General features: G+C 38.9%; 1 protein-coding gene across 1 annotated transcript in view; it reads right to left on the reverse strand.

Moving 5' to 3' along the window:
• KCNH1 (potassium voltage-gated channel subfamily H member 1) overlaps positions 1 to 15,344 on the reverse strand; it is a 181,432-nt gene that overhangs the window by 131,639 nt on the left and 34,449 nt on the right. Inside the window, exon 6 of the mRNA XM_086460603.1 lies at positions 7,725 to 8,117. Within this exon, the coding sequence (XP_086316729.1) occupies positions 7,725 to 8,117 (393 nt within the window). The remainder of the gene's footprint in view (positions 1 to 7,724; positions 8,118 to 15,344) is intronic.

A 15,344-nucleotide genomic window follows, 5' to 3' on the forward strand; every position in this document is an offset into this window, starting at 1 on the left:
TCAAAGGAAGTATAATTTACTTCCTATTTACTATCTTTTTTTTAAAAAAGAGAAATATTCAGTATTGGCACAAGTCTGTTTTAAGTTTTCCAGCACCACCTTCTCATACGAAACTGCTAAAGTTCAGGCTTCACCTCAATTAATGGGAGCTGCAGGAGACCAAGAGATAACCATTAACAGAATAAGAATAAAAGAGAACCAAAAAAAAAAAAAAAAAATTTTCCAAAAAAGGGAGGCAATGAGCCAAATCTATCACTACCATAAGTGAGGCAAGAGCCATAGAAAGCACTGCCTTCTTTCTTGACATCTGATTCTGAAGTCAGCTGTGCCGCAGCCTGGCTCTGCCTATCTGCAGTAACATGGCAGATCACTATTAGGACATCTCATTTCTGTTATTTGCCTCTTCTGATTTTCTTAATTAGGTCTGAGAACATGACCTTTCCTACAGATTGCCATATTTAGCAACCAACAGATGAGATAACATCATGTGCACAGGTCAAAATCAATATCTAAACCCTCTGGTTACTGCTGTGGTTTTCAGCACTGAAGAAAGCAGTTCTCTAGACTCACAAAGCTTATTTTAGTCAGACATCTGCGAGCTTGGTTAGAATCGAGGGAGAAACAGCAATAATTCATGTATAAAAGCACAGGGCGTGAAAAGAGATGGAAAGGCTGATTTTTCATTTATAAAACTTTGCCCGTGTTTGCCTTACACGCATACATGCACACTTTGAAAACCAACAAACCCACGAAACAAACGCTTTTTTTTTTTTTTTACTTTGAGAGGAAGAACAAGGATAAAGATAACATGATAACATGTAAGTAATCTAAAGAAATCCCGCTTTCCATGGTACCAAATAAAAAAAATTTACCCAACAGACAGCAATCTTACTTCCCAATGTTCTGATTCAAAGAAGTCATCAGTTCCAGAAGCTTTTTATTTATCTCAAAGAGGCAAAACACCCAAATAAGATTTAGTGTTACTGCCATCTAATACCACTCCATCTTTCCAATTCTAATCCAATTCCTAACATGAAATAGATTATAAGGCAACCATTTAGCTACTCAAATAAATACCCTTTGCCATCTCATCTGACTTTCTGCCTCAGATCAATACAAGTATGCTGAATGGGGAAAAAAAGAACAGAGTAACTGATCCCTGTCTCTAAAACACGCTTCCTTTTATATGCAGTGTAAGTATCACTCCAACAGCAGCTTTTTGAAATAATTCAGACTCTAATATATTCAATTAGCTCACCTTCTTGGACAAAGGCTAACACCATACATTATCACTGAAAATGTAATTCAGCATTTTAATTCTTTTAGCCTTATACAGATTGAATAGCTTATATAGACTACTATTCTCTCTTTAACAGTGTGATAAATCACATCGTGCTTTTCAAAGCTATGAAGAAGTAGCCCTGAAACCCAGTAACACTCTTACTTAACTGTGATTTAGAAAAAAGACTAATCTGAACATCAGTAGTGCAGAAGAGGAGTTAATTGGCATCTTAACAGCCACAGCAGAACCTGTGGAGTAGCTGTTGGGCAGGGACACAGAAAGGCATTCTCCTCTAGTATTCTCTTTTGGGAGGGGCTATCCATCAGCAGACAGGGTAGATGTCTCTGAGCCACCAAGGTGCACAAACCCCTTGGGAACATGCTGCAGTACAGAAGCACCTAGAAAAGTCAGACAAGCAGCCCTCCTCCTCCTTGACCCCCTTTCCTTTCTTTTGCACTCCCCTTCTTCCACAGGTCAAGACCCCCCAGGCTCCTTCTGAAGCTTCCAACACCACCTAGAAGCCACACCAACAACCCCTTAGCCTTGGTCCAAGGGCCTCTGGGAGGTTACAGACCAGAGCACACACCTCCCTGGGGCTTTGCCCTGTTTCTCGAGGGTCTCTCACAAGGGGACACCCAGCCAAGTAAACCTCCACCATCACCACACCCCACAACCCAAGGCCCATGCTCCAGCCCTCCCACTGCCCCACCTGGGTACAGTGACCAAATGCTTGATTCTTCCCCAGGAACACCAGTAAGGAGCCACCCAGTCCAGGGGTTCTCACTAATCCCTTCTTATCCTCTTTCATCAGGTCCAAAAAACACAACTTGCTGCGTGGTTTCCTCTATTCCTGGATCATACTCTGCAACACTTAGCGGCTTTGTTATAGGCGTGACATAGAAAGTAGGTTATGACTACTTTAACTTTAATTAGCCACAGAACAATATTCATTCATTACCAGATTTATCAATAAACTTACATGCAAAACGCAGTATTGCTTAACTGGACAGAGCTAAATAAGAGGAGTGAACTACACAGTTCCAAACAGATTTCATATTATACAGTTGTTTACAGTTTAAAATACTTTAAAAGTTATTATTTTCCAGTTTGCAAAATTCATCTAACCCAAAATCTTTCTTTATAGGCCCCTGTTTACTCCATAAAAATATAAATACGATAATTTATTTCCTTGTCCCTTATTGCAAGCAAATGGTAAGCCAAGACTAGGGAAGTTGCATGCTTTTCAGTGTAGCCACTTCAGTAATTCCTAGATAGCTGATTTGTATTGGCATGAGAGATTATTCCACTAATAAGGTTTAAATTAATCTATTGCAAAAGTACTGCCTCAGAGTTGCCAACAATCTGACCAGCAACACATTCATTTTTTCCTCTCTCAACTCACTGTTTACTTTCCAGCTCCACTATGCTCACTTAGCACTAAATAGGTTAATTTACTTTATAACTTCTGTATTGTGTTTTTCCTAGGATTTCTTTTATCATCATAAATTTTGTCCTTTCAAAGCTCTATATCTTCTTTGCCTACATGCTAGCTTCTTTTACTCATCCACTTAAGTGAACACTAGATCATTTATATTGAATACATCTTTCCTGATGATCTTTCATTATGCATTTGTTTCTCTTCTACCTCAACTAATAAGAGTGATATATGGTTCTCAATTTGGCATCAGCCAACAATTGATCATAGTATTCCGTTCAAATACAGATAGCAATTACTACTACAAACTCCCTATTTCAGAGATTTATATGGTGATGACATGACTGGATTCCACTCCTACCATGAGATTTCACAACAACAGTGTCACATGTAATAACTCAAATTTTTTCCAATATAAATTATATCTTATGGTATTATGGCTGAAAACCACAGCATAAAATTGCTCAAGCTGACACTGCAAAAATATGCTTCAATTTGCCTTTGGAATTCAAAGTCAAATTGCATTATTCTTGGCGAAAATTGTGGAATTTTCTTTAAGCCTGTTTTTTATTAAATCTAGTGATTGATGTCTGAATACAAAAAGATACCATTATCCCCCAAAGTAGGTGGTATTTCCTTAAGTGAGGAATAATACTAATTACTGTAAAGGATTACTGACAAATGTTACTATGATCATCCATATTCGAGAGAGATTAATGCCACACGTTTTAAGGGCTGTACAAATTTTAGACCAATATTTTCCTTTCTCACTCAAACTATACTACAGCATGATGTATTGTCTTAACAGCAGAAGTTTTAAGCCTAGCATTAAGTTGATTCATCAATCAGTGGAATATTTTCTTGTCGTGAAGTTCTATGGCGTGTCAAGAAAGTAATTCATATTTAACTGTGTAATTAGCTTCCCATATAGAAAAGCCAGGAGAAACATTTATAACTTTTCTTTCATTTGGGTAACAAAGGAAATTTCTCTACAGCTATTTGTTCCTTCATTTGTTGAATTCTGTTCGTGTCTTAATATGAGATACTGTACTGTCTCTTTGAGCACAGCACTTGAGATCAGAAGCTTCATACATTCTCATATTTAATTCTACGGGCTTGAACAAAGACATTAATGGGGTTTCTTTCGTCTTCCATCTGTAGACTGTGGCTATTCATACTTAAGTGCCTCTTGTATTAATGGTAGTTATTAATAGCTGTATTGATTAATATTTAATGAATTCAAATTATTTTTGTGGACAAAAATATTCTCAACTGTGGAGAGAGGAAGCTGGAATTTCAATTATGTTAAAAAATGTGAATTGAAAATATACTAATGTTAATGTTCCAAACTGCAACAAACCCAAAGAATTTTGAAATTGCCTGAAAAACACAGAATTCGCACTCAATTTTGTTTCAAGACAATATTTTCTGTCATATCTTATAACAGAATAATGAAGTAAATTGCAAAACAAAAAGTTACTTCAAAACAAAAAAATCCAATATTAGATTTTTTTTAAAATGAGTATTTGCTTATCAAAAATATTGATCAACTCTAGTTCCATATATTATAATTAATCCTATATTGGTGGATCACTTTACAGATGACAAAAATGGTTTCACTATTAATCTATCAAGAGCTAAGTGATGGGACAGCCCCAAAATTACCTAGAGTCAAGAGAGCCTCAACACCCTATATAAACAGCTTTTTACTTCTTCAGCTCCAGGTCCTGTGTCCCTTGCAAATCTATTCATCTCCATCACAGTAATTATAACATTCTTAAAAACAAATTGACTTGTCAAGTCAGTTCCTCCATGACATCCTCAGTGTCTTCAGTGACATTTCTTTTAACAGAGAATGACAGCAGGCAGAAAAAGCAGTGAGATTCCACCTGCCCCAGTCCCCCTTCACGATCGGGACTGCAATAAAGCCAGGATTCTAATTCCTCCTGTTAAAATCATATATAGACAACATCAAACCAGGAAAATAGCAATTCATCATCTTCATCTCATCACCGCTGTTGACACTGGGTATCATTCAATCCCTGGCCATTTTTAAAAGGGTATTCACATTAGAAATAAAAAAAAACCCAAACCCACACCTCTGCAGCAGCGATGGCCACCTACTAACTCCAGTCTCATGGCTCCAAGGGAATTCCCTTTAGCAAAATCAAAGTGACACGTGGATAACAATCCAGTTTGGCTACTTGTAACTTCAGCAGCGCTGCCTCAAGGCTGACTTAATCCAACTGAGAAGTAATATGGTGTGTAATCCAGGGTGAGACATCAGTAAAATTTAAACAAGCAAATTGGAAAGAAAGGGAGTTGACACACAAGGGAATGCTCTACACAACACAGAAGATGCAAGGTAAAGCCTTTCCGCTTTCAAGACTCTTTTTTTTTTTTTCTTCTTTAATAAAGCTTTCTCTCTACAGGCAGTTCATGAAACAGCAATTAGCATATACCATCCTAAATCCCCAACCTGATGTGCACTACGTTATTCTGCCGACATGGCTGGCAAAGCCCCTCAGGTCCTGTAAACCAGTCTATGAGCCCTTAATAGAAGCACAGCAATTTACACCAGTGGAAACTCTACAATGATTTATACCAGCTAAATGTCAGAACGCACTAGGGGAAATGGAGACAAACAGTCTTGATAGGATAGCATCAAGAAAAATGTTTTCTTCCTTGGGCACGATAGCTAGAATAACTAAAACTAACACTATAATACTGATTAAGGAGACTGTTGAAGAGCCATAGGAAAACTGAAGTACCAATCAGCTTCTTATTGTTACAAGGCAACACTGAGATGGAGAACCTGGAGAAATTCAAACTCACACAACAAGAATTTCTCTGCAGAATTGCTACCATGAGTCTGAGAGTGCCTGTGCTCAGCTCAAGGGTTATCACAGCCACTGGTATAGACATTTTCCTCAGGGATGTTCTGTAGGTCACATCACCAGTCTACAGTTATGAAACGTTCCTCCAGCAAAATCACCAGCAGGTTGCTATTATCTGCAGTGGGTGAGAAAAGCTCGCTTCCTTTTTTTGTCTCTTGCTTCCCCACCCCCTCTTTCCATCTAAATGTCAGAAACTGACACATGACCATTCCTGCCATTGCTTTATCAGGGCTAGGGCAACGTAGTATGTGAAAGCCCTGCAGAGAAATCTGCAGCCTCGGTCCTTTTTATGACAAACAAATATTTAAAGACAGGTCTCACAAGGCTTTTTTGCTTGATCTCATTTGTGTTATTCCAGTCTGTAGCTTTATATAAAATGAAAACCTCTCTAGGGAATTAAATATTGAATAACATCATGTTTTTTCCACTACATTCAATAGTTTGCCTACTTGTCAAATAATTGAGAAAAATACTTCAAATTTGATAAAAACCTGTGCAGCGTATTTTTACAAAAGGAATGTGGGTTTACATTTTTACCAAGATATTTCACTTGGCATAATTTTCTTTTAATAGCTAAGTTGTCCTTTATAGCACGGGCATATTTTAAAGGAACTCATAAAAACTAAATTTTACAAGCTAAAAATTAAATACAAACCACTGATGAGATGCGTATGTATGTTACAGGTTTAGTAGGTGTCACAGATAAATACAGACACATAATTAGTTGATGGTACAGATTTAATAACATGCAATTAGAAAGTGGACTGCTGGAATCCTCTTTCAGATTTTATTAACAATTTATTAACTCTCTGAACTATTTAGGCATGGAACCTTACAATATTTAGTTTAGGAATATTTTCTTGGCAGCTTGATCCAGTAGGAGAATAAGCAGTTAAAACAGGGTAGTATTGGTGTTTTAAGTGTCTGAATGTTAGCTCTTTTACTGGCTTGTGACCCGTTCCCAAAGAAATGAGCAAGAATTAAGGAGCGGTCTAGATTTCCAGATCTCTCCCTATTCTTCTTCTAATTACACAAATCACCAAACAAGCATCAAAACAGCATCTTCAATCGCTTCATCTTCTTCTAAAACAACTATTGCCAAACAGTGCTGCATGGATCACCAGATACCCTCGCAGTACTTGCTGGTGGTCTAAGAAGATTTAGTGATCAGCTGAGAAAAGTGTATTATAGTTCCCAGTTGTTCATGTGAAAAATTGCCATTAATGGACATATCCTGTTCAGTCAACAGTTAAAGCAAGAGAACCCTGCACCAAGAAACTATCCTGACACATCAGTTCAAGCTATTCATTGTCAGCCAGATGAAGCAGTTTTCCTCAGTGCTGTACAGAGGTTCTGCTGTCTGCTTCTGCCTGTTCTCCTGAATTCTGACAATGTAGAATGAAGGAAAATAAACATGGATTTTTGACAGTAAAATCCTCAGCCTCTCCCAGTGCAGTTAAAGACAGACCCTTATCATAGAATCAGATCATAGGATAGTTTGGGTTGGAAGGGACCCCCACAGGTCATCTAGTCCAACCCCCAAGCAGTGAGCAGGGACATCTTTAGCTACAGAAGGTTGCCCTCCATCTGAGCAAGCCAGAGCCCCATCCAACGTGACTTTGAATGTTTCGAGGGATGGGGCTTCCACCACCTCTCTGGGCAGCCTGTTCTCGTGTTTTACCACTCCAACTGTAAAAAATTTCTTCCTTATATCTAGTCTGAATCTACCCTCTTTTAGTTTAAAACCATTATTTCTTGCCTATCACAACAGGCCCTGCTAAAAAGATTGCCCCCATCTTTCTTAGAGGCCCCCTTTAAGTACTGGAAGGCTGCTGTAAGGTCTCCCCTGAGCCTTCTCTTCTCCAGGCTGAACAACCCCAGTTCTCTCAGCCTGTTCTCACAGGAGAGGTGCTCCAGTTCTCTGATCATTTTTGTGGCTCTTCTGGCTAGGACTCACAAGCAAAATTCTATGTGCATTGAAGGCAGTTACTAGAGACATATGTACACTAATTCAATATATATAAAAGCATCCATTCCTTTCTTCTCTCCCCCATCTCTCCCCAACCATTAAGTAATAATTAATGGGTGGAAGGGGAACTTGTGTACTGACCTCATCGACGTTCTCAAATGCATTGATGACATCATACGGCAAGCATGAAAGCAGATCGATCACAAACCAGGTCTTCAAGTAATTCATGCGAATCAGCTTTGGGTCAGAGATCACCTCTCCTGCTGGCCCCACAAAGGTGGTATGGAAATTAAGCACAATGTCTACCAAAAAAATTACATCTACAATGCTGTCAACTACTAGCCATGCCACATTGTTCTGTTTGGTTTTAAAGGAGACATTGTAAGGGACCAAAATAGCAGTATAGAAGGTTAAAATCAAGATGATCCAGTCCCAGGTAGTCTTGAAAACACAATAATGCAAAATTATATGCGGCGGAGTCTTTGGTGCCTCTTGTTTGTACTGCGGGAGGATTTCAGAGCCCAGTTGCAATACCTGTAGGCACAGAGATTTCAAGAGAAAAAGAAAACGTGCTTAATTTTTTAACGTTATTTTTCACATTGTAGATTCTCAAGCTCAGTACAACAGTTCATAAAAATACATGTCCATTAACACCTTTTATCGCCACCAAATGACAAGCAAGGCAGGATACATATTCTATTAAACAAATCAGCATCAACCTAAGAACAGTTGCCGTTTCTTTTAATGCCATTAATTATTTTTTGACACCAAGTTTAATGTGCTGGGTCTCCAAGACACATCGAGAAGAGACAGCTCCTTCAGCAGTCTAAACAGACGAGGCAGATGGGCAGGAAGGCAGTTGCAAATAGAAATCATTTGCAAAACCAGGAACAACACCACAACTCCTAAGTTCCAGTCCAGCACCAGTGTTACCATTGATATTAACGAAATGTAAAATGTGATTGAAGCAACTGGGAAGTTGCTAAGAGTCCTTTGTATTGCCTTGATCCAATTTTGGTGAGAGTGTAACTAGACATGATTTAAGGCTAGACTTAGGAACTAGCTATTAGACAACGTGGCTCAGTCAGAAAGGGTGATGGATTGTGGTTTGGCCAGCAAATCATGAAGAACTGCTTGGGACTGCCAAGATTAGAGAAGAAGGAAGCAAAAGGTAATTCCAGCAAGGGGAGATTGCGACCACTGACTCAATGACCACCTACCCAAATGATACGACCTACTCAAAAAGGACAATAGAAGAAGGTGGCATTAGAAGCGAGGAAGAAGAATCAATCATCAAAAGGAATAACGATGAATATGTATTAGTTAAGGGGGTAATTGCAGGAAACTCTGAGGCCAGATGTGCTTCTTGGAACAGACACCCATTAATGTGCATCAATGAAATAAAAAACCTGAATTCTGTGTGTATTAGTGTTTTACGTATGGGGTACCAGACCCCACTTGTGGGACAACACTGGGACCACTGGACCACGTTGTTTTTCAACATTGTCTATTTAACTCTTCACTATACTGTATCTGAAATTCTTATACTACAATCTACCACGAATGCACAGGCCTTTATTCCTCTTCTCTGGGCCATGCAGGACCAAAATCCATGGATAATTATCATTAGCCTCAACAAACTCATTTTGAACTTTAACTTTTCACTGAGAGAAGATCAGTGTCTTCACTACCTGACAGTGTACAGTCAACTTACAATGCAGTTAGGTCTAAACTCAAAAAAGTGCTACAGCAAAAGATGATCTGTCAGCATGTGTTTTAGACCCTGGACCTCAAGCTGAGCACATGGTCTGAGTGTTTTGCATAACCGCAATCTTGATCAATGCTGCCCATTTTAAGTCTAATGTTTCTCCAGTTCTGCACGCTAGTGAAGAGAGTACATTCATGTATTTAATTCTTGGAAACTAAAGTTTCTTTTACATACCTATGAACAAGCATGTGTTTGTTTACATCTATGGATATACAGGAGGGTGAAACCAACGTGAAGGATCTGTTTCCAAATAAAGACAAGTTAAAACTCAAAATTAAATTTACCCTGGATGAGTTATGGGTGAAAACTGAAAGGCAGATGGAGGTTTGCTTGAGTGAGATGTGTTTGCCAATGTCAAACTCGTAGAACATGGGAGAACTATTTAGGAGCATGGTTCCTTTTTCACATTTATTTACACGCAGTTCAGAGCAATAGGGAGCAGATAAGGAAATTAAATGGCCACCTTCTCAGGGAAAAGATCAGACAACACAGCTATAATAGGACAATGTCTTCCTTTCATGCTCCTTATAGCAGCTTTTTTATCGTCAATTATTTAGAGACAGATTTTTATCTGCAGGCTTTTCTGAGTGCTTTTTAATTTTTTTTTTTTTATTTTTTTTTTTTTTTGTGAACTCGTGAGGTTTTTTCCCAACAGATTAAGCCAAAGGGGACAAAAGAAAACAATCAGCTACAAGACCCCTACTTGGACAAAACAGCCTCAGATCAAGTTCCCTGCTGCTTTGAACTTCACTTAATCACTTACTGTTGTGCACAACAGGAGTGAGACGCTGTCAGAGCACAGTCCCTTGCACTTGTGTAAATGACAATGGGAGTTGCTGACTTTAAGCTCAGGGTGTTCTCCAGAAAAGAATTAGCATGACCTGCTCAGAGACCTGCATGTTAGCACAGAAGCATCAACATTTAAAAAAAAGAAAAAAAAATAAGAACTTAGTATTTTTGTTTCACTGAGTTTCTAGAATGAAATCAAAGAGGGAAAAAGAACATTTTCCCCTAAGTAGAACCCTCACAGACCAAACTAGGACCCAGACACATCCACTGAAGTATTAAATACTTGCCACTCCTGACCCTGATTCACACAGGTTCTCCGTAGTACAGAAAAAAGAAAAAAAAAATTGCCTTGTGGTGAGAGAAGCTGGAAGCAGCACAATACTGAAGCACTTTCTTCTCTGCAGGAGGCACTGGCCAGGCAATGCACTCTCCAGAAGTAACTGGTAGTGACTGGCAGAGGCATAGGTTGTGTACCGAGTTAGTACGTGTACTCAGAGCGTCCTTCCCTTCAGGACTTGTTTGCATTCCCAGCGACAAATGTTAGGATGTACTTTCTTGACAGAAGCTCTAGCCCAAGATCAATATTGCAAATAACTTCTGCCCTCCCTTTTGAACACCACAGCTGTACCTGAGTCAGTTGGAAAGCACTGAGCTACCACTGGCTTTTATGAGGATTTGCATGAGTAGCAGCTCTAACATAAGATCCCGAGCCTAAAATATGCTTCACTGGGCAAGGAGAGTCCTCTGCAACATTCACTCACTGGAAAAACCGATCAGTAAAAACAAGCAGTTTCTATCATATAGCAACATTTTTCACCTTTAAATGCAGTATGAAAACATAATTGCTTCTTTTGCAATCACGCCTCCTACAGCTTTTTTTTTAGCCTCAATACTATACTAAAGTGTCAAACATTTTGGTAACCATTCTGATCAACACCTGAACCTCTGCCATGAAACACTGAAAAATCTAATTTTGTTAGTTCTTGTCAGATTCTTATACATGCATATGTAAGTTCTAGACTGAGAAATGTATAAAACACTCCATTTTGGCCACCACTGGTCTCTGTACTCCAAGAACTTGTGGAAATTTTGCATCATCCAAACTAAAGTTACTGGAAAATGTACTAATGCATTCCCATATACCTGAATAATAGCAACAAAGGCAAGAACAATCTCTGTTTGACAATAAAGAAGGGGCTAAATTATGGTGTCCATTATTTTGCTGTAAATCAAAAAAAAATTACAGTAAAGCCAGTGGAACTGCATGGATGTAAAACTGAATCAAACACAGAGAAAAACTGACTTCTAGTTTCAACTCATTTAGAAAATAAACAACTTTACTGCTTCAGTGTTTTAAAATGTCATCACCAAATACAAAGCACTCTCCCCTAGCTTGTTTGAGATTCAAGGGCTACAGCACAGGAAAATAAAAGGATTGATGTCTGCTTCCATTTTTATTTAGAAAGTAAATGTACTCTAAACTATCTGAATGGCTGGAGACCTTATTAATAAGTCTTTTGAACTTCCATTACCACCTTGGAGTCTCTGCTTAAGCTCTACCAATGGCTATTTAAAGCGATCAAGGGCAATGGCTTTATCTAGTTTCCAGTGGAAGGATGTGCACCAGCAGTGTGAGTGTGACTCTCAGAAGGAGGGGCAGGGACAGGGCAGGAGATGGGCACCACGAAATTACATAGGGATATCAATCACTCAAGGTGGGGAAAGCCGCCTGCAGCAAGCCTGAGGTATCTCCAGTTTTTTGTTTGGGTGAGATGGGGGTGACAAGTTCCAGCCCTGGTTCCCTCTCATATATATATATATATATATACACTAACGTGCACCTTGTAAAACCACTCCATCTTAATGCCATTGCTAGGGAGATGAACTGTCATTTCACAGCTTGAGATGGAAGAAGGGCACTGTCCCAGCTCATACTACCTCTCCCTCTGTAATTTGCTTTACAGATTGGCAAAAATCTTGCAGCTTCTGGGAGTCAGTCAAGAAAGAGCTTTCAAAGGCACCAAATTCTTATTTTCACTGAAGGAAGAGAAAAACACCTATAATGAAGCTTAATTATCTCAGAGAACAAGCATGTGCTTTTAGCATTAAGCGCTACAAACGAGCTCAGTGCTGCGCAGAATTACTGGAAGGAGGTCCACAGAGCTTAATGCTAAAGCTGTAGGTTCTGTCAGGAAGTTGGACAGCCCTTTTCTCCACTTTTCACACCAAGGGCCACACACAAACTATTTCTTCACCCTCCTTCCAAACACACACACCACCCCTGGGTCATCTGGAGATTGAGAGCTATAAACCCCAGTCTCTCTGCACCATATAGCAAAGCTGAGTAGATGCAAAGAGAAGCACCTTCTGCCCTATTCCAAAGTGCTCTTGCTGCACTCCAGCCTCTAAGGAGAGTAGTGCTAACCTGAGACACAATATTTGCTGAAGGAGTCAGGTGTAGTTACCCACCCACACGAACTAACTAGATTCAAACTGCTTGTAAAGGTCCTTCTCCTGGACAGGAAAAAAACCCAACCAACCACGAGATGAATATAAAAGTAATCACAAAGAAAATGTACACAACTATATAAACCAACATGCTGAGCTTTCACCCATGTGCACTGAAGAAATATTTCATTACTATAATTTTCTAAATAACTGAAACAGCCCTGGTTTTGGAGGATTTTTCTCCATTATGTGGTTATACCATAGTAAAATAAATATTTGTTTCAGAAAGATACTAATGAAAGTATTATTCCAATTACTTACGATTCATCAGCAACTACAGTTGTATTATCTGTATTTATTATTTGTGGTAATGATGTATGATGTTTTAATAGCTCTCTAAAGCCAAAAAATATTATTTCAAGAGCAGAAATGACAAATTTCATCATGGGTTTCACAAGGCTGTGTTAATTTTTTTTAACATAATGAAATTTTTTTTAAAAAGATCCTAGATTTGTTGAAAAATGGTGAACATATCACCAGTCAGGACTCATAAAAGTGCATCAACAAGTGGTTACAATGATTTATTCATTTTTACAACTGCATGACTGAGGGGGTGGGAATGACACACAAACATTCATTTTCAGCTTAATCTCTCCCTTTTGTGTTTTCAGCTGCACATATTTGCTTTCTCTCACTCTCCCTTGCTTTTGTTTCCACGTGCACCCACACAAATTGCTCCCAAGCCAAAGGCTAGATGCTAAGCCTCAACTTGAAGCAGATTTTAATGGCAGTTATAAGTCCCTGGTAAACAAGGTTTACAAAAAAAAGGCAGAAGTTCCGTTATTAAGCAGTGCTTCTAAGCACTATTATAATTTTTCTGCTTTTATTTCTCATAACTATCGCATTTTTAAAATTATGACACAATCTTGTTTACCCAGAACTGCCTGGTAAATATACAGAACACATCAGAGGACATGTGTACTATGCAGTGACCAGGAAGAATGGTTCCTACAATCACCTCCCTGGTGATAAAGCCACAGAAAGGTATCCATTACTTTATACTCTTATCGCAAAATGTACTCTCAGAGTGACCTAACACCTTTGCATCAATCACATAATTAATTTAAGCGGTTTTCATATGACTGCTATTAGACAGGGCAGGCTAAAAAAAAAAAATCTACAGATACTGGCAAAAGTCAGAGACTGAGGCTTAACAGACACTGCTTGTATTATTCATGGCCTGTGGATAAAACAAAGTAGTTTGTCACTAACACCTTTCTCAAACTAGTATTTCACAAACAATAAAAGAAACAGCAAGCTTTTGTGGCAGGCTCCTGTTTTGTATTTGTACAACACCTTGCCCCACTCAGGTTCTAGGATACAACCAGTTCCTCAGATATTCAAAAATAAAGTGATAAAGAACTGAGAGTAACACAAATAATTCTGCAATAAATGGAGAGCCTTCTCAAGCAAACAAGATTGATCTGAAATGCCATAGCAAGTAGGAAAAGAAAAAGGAGAATTTTAATCTGAACTTAAGATTTCAAATACGCTACTGCAGACATGAAGGGAAAAAAAAAAGTTGAAAATACTACGGGGAACAGTTGAGATCCCATGTTCAATATTATAGAGATGTCTTTCTAGAATAAGAAGCCTGGTATCGCATGTCTTCAAAGGAAGAAAAGTGGACTTGTCTGTACAATCATCTGCACTCGGCTTTTCTCAAGTGTACTTCTATTGACTTAAGTGGAATACACAAGCAGATACACAACAACGTACCTAACATCACAGTTGGGGCTAATGTTCTTTTTAAAATAATGACTGCAATATTCAGTTGGCAATTAAAGAAACTCATTTCAGACATGTAAACTATACACTTGCCCTTTATTATTTGTAATTAATCAGCTGGCTGTGCCAGTTAGAATACTTGCAAAGACTTGTTGAGCACACTGGCTTGCAAGAAGTTTCAGTAATGTCTAGTCACTTAGGTCCAGACTGAGGTTCACTGAGCTGAACAGAATAACCTCAGACCCTTTGCATTACATTCTACTGCCTACATTTTAGCATGAACTAAAATTCAAGGGTAGATATCTAAAGACAAGGAAGGATTATTTGATGCTAAGCCTTGAGTAGGGTTAGGAGAGAGACTATTCCAAATCCCAAGACGCTAAAGCAACCTCAGGGTGGACATGTGATAATCACACAGTATTCCAATAGTATGGTGTCCATGTGAATGCCCCTCCCCCGGGCTAGTAAGATCTATGTTATTTCTGTACTCCCAACAGAAATCAGTTTTCCATTTTTGAGTGCATCTGTATGCAAACAGGTAAGCTCCTGTCTGTGCGCATTCCATCGTCACGTGACATACAGGCCTGGGAAGGAGTTGTTTATTTTGCACAGAAACTAAGAAATATACAGGGCCAAATTAACAGAGTACTGACTAAATGGAGACCCCATGGAACCTGTCACTGGCTTACACCTCCAGCTACATGGGAAGATCAAAAAATATTGATGAGAGTCACAGTTGCTGCCATGGCATTCACAGCAATAGGTGAAACGGGAGTGCCATGTTATATTGGCCGTTCTGTCAGTAACACCACATGAAGACTTTCCCTAAGCTGTTTTTACATCAGAGAGACCCTGCTACTGGCCCAGGAGACAGCTACAGGAAACTTGGGACAGTCTCTCCCCCTCGTGGTGAAAGCCCTAAAACCCTAAGTATTTCAAGGGCCTTCTCTGCTTGGAGCTTTTCTCAA

This window comes from Leptosomus discolor, chromosome 2 (assembly GCF_034619465.1).
Source record: "Leptosomus discolor isolate bLepDis1 chromosome 2, bLepDis1.hap2, whole genome shotgun sequence".
NCBI lineage: Eukaryota > Metazoa > Chordata > Aves > Leptosomiformes > Leptosomidae > Leptosomus > Leptosomus discolor.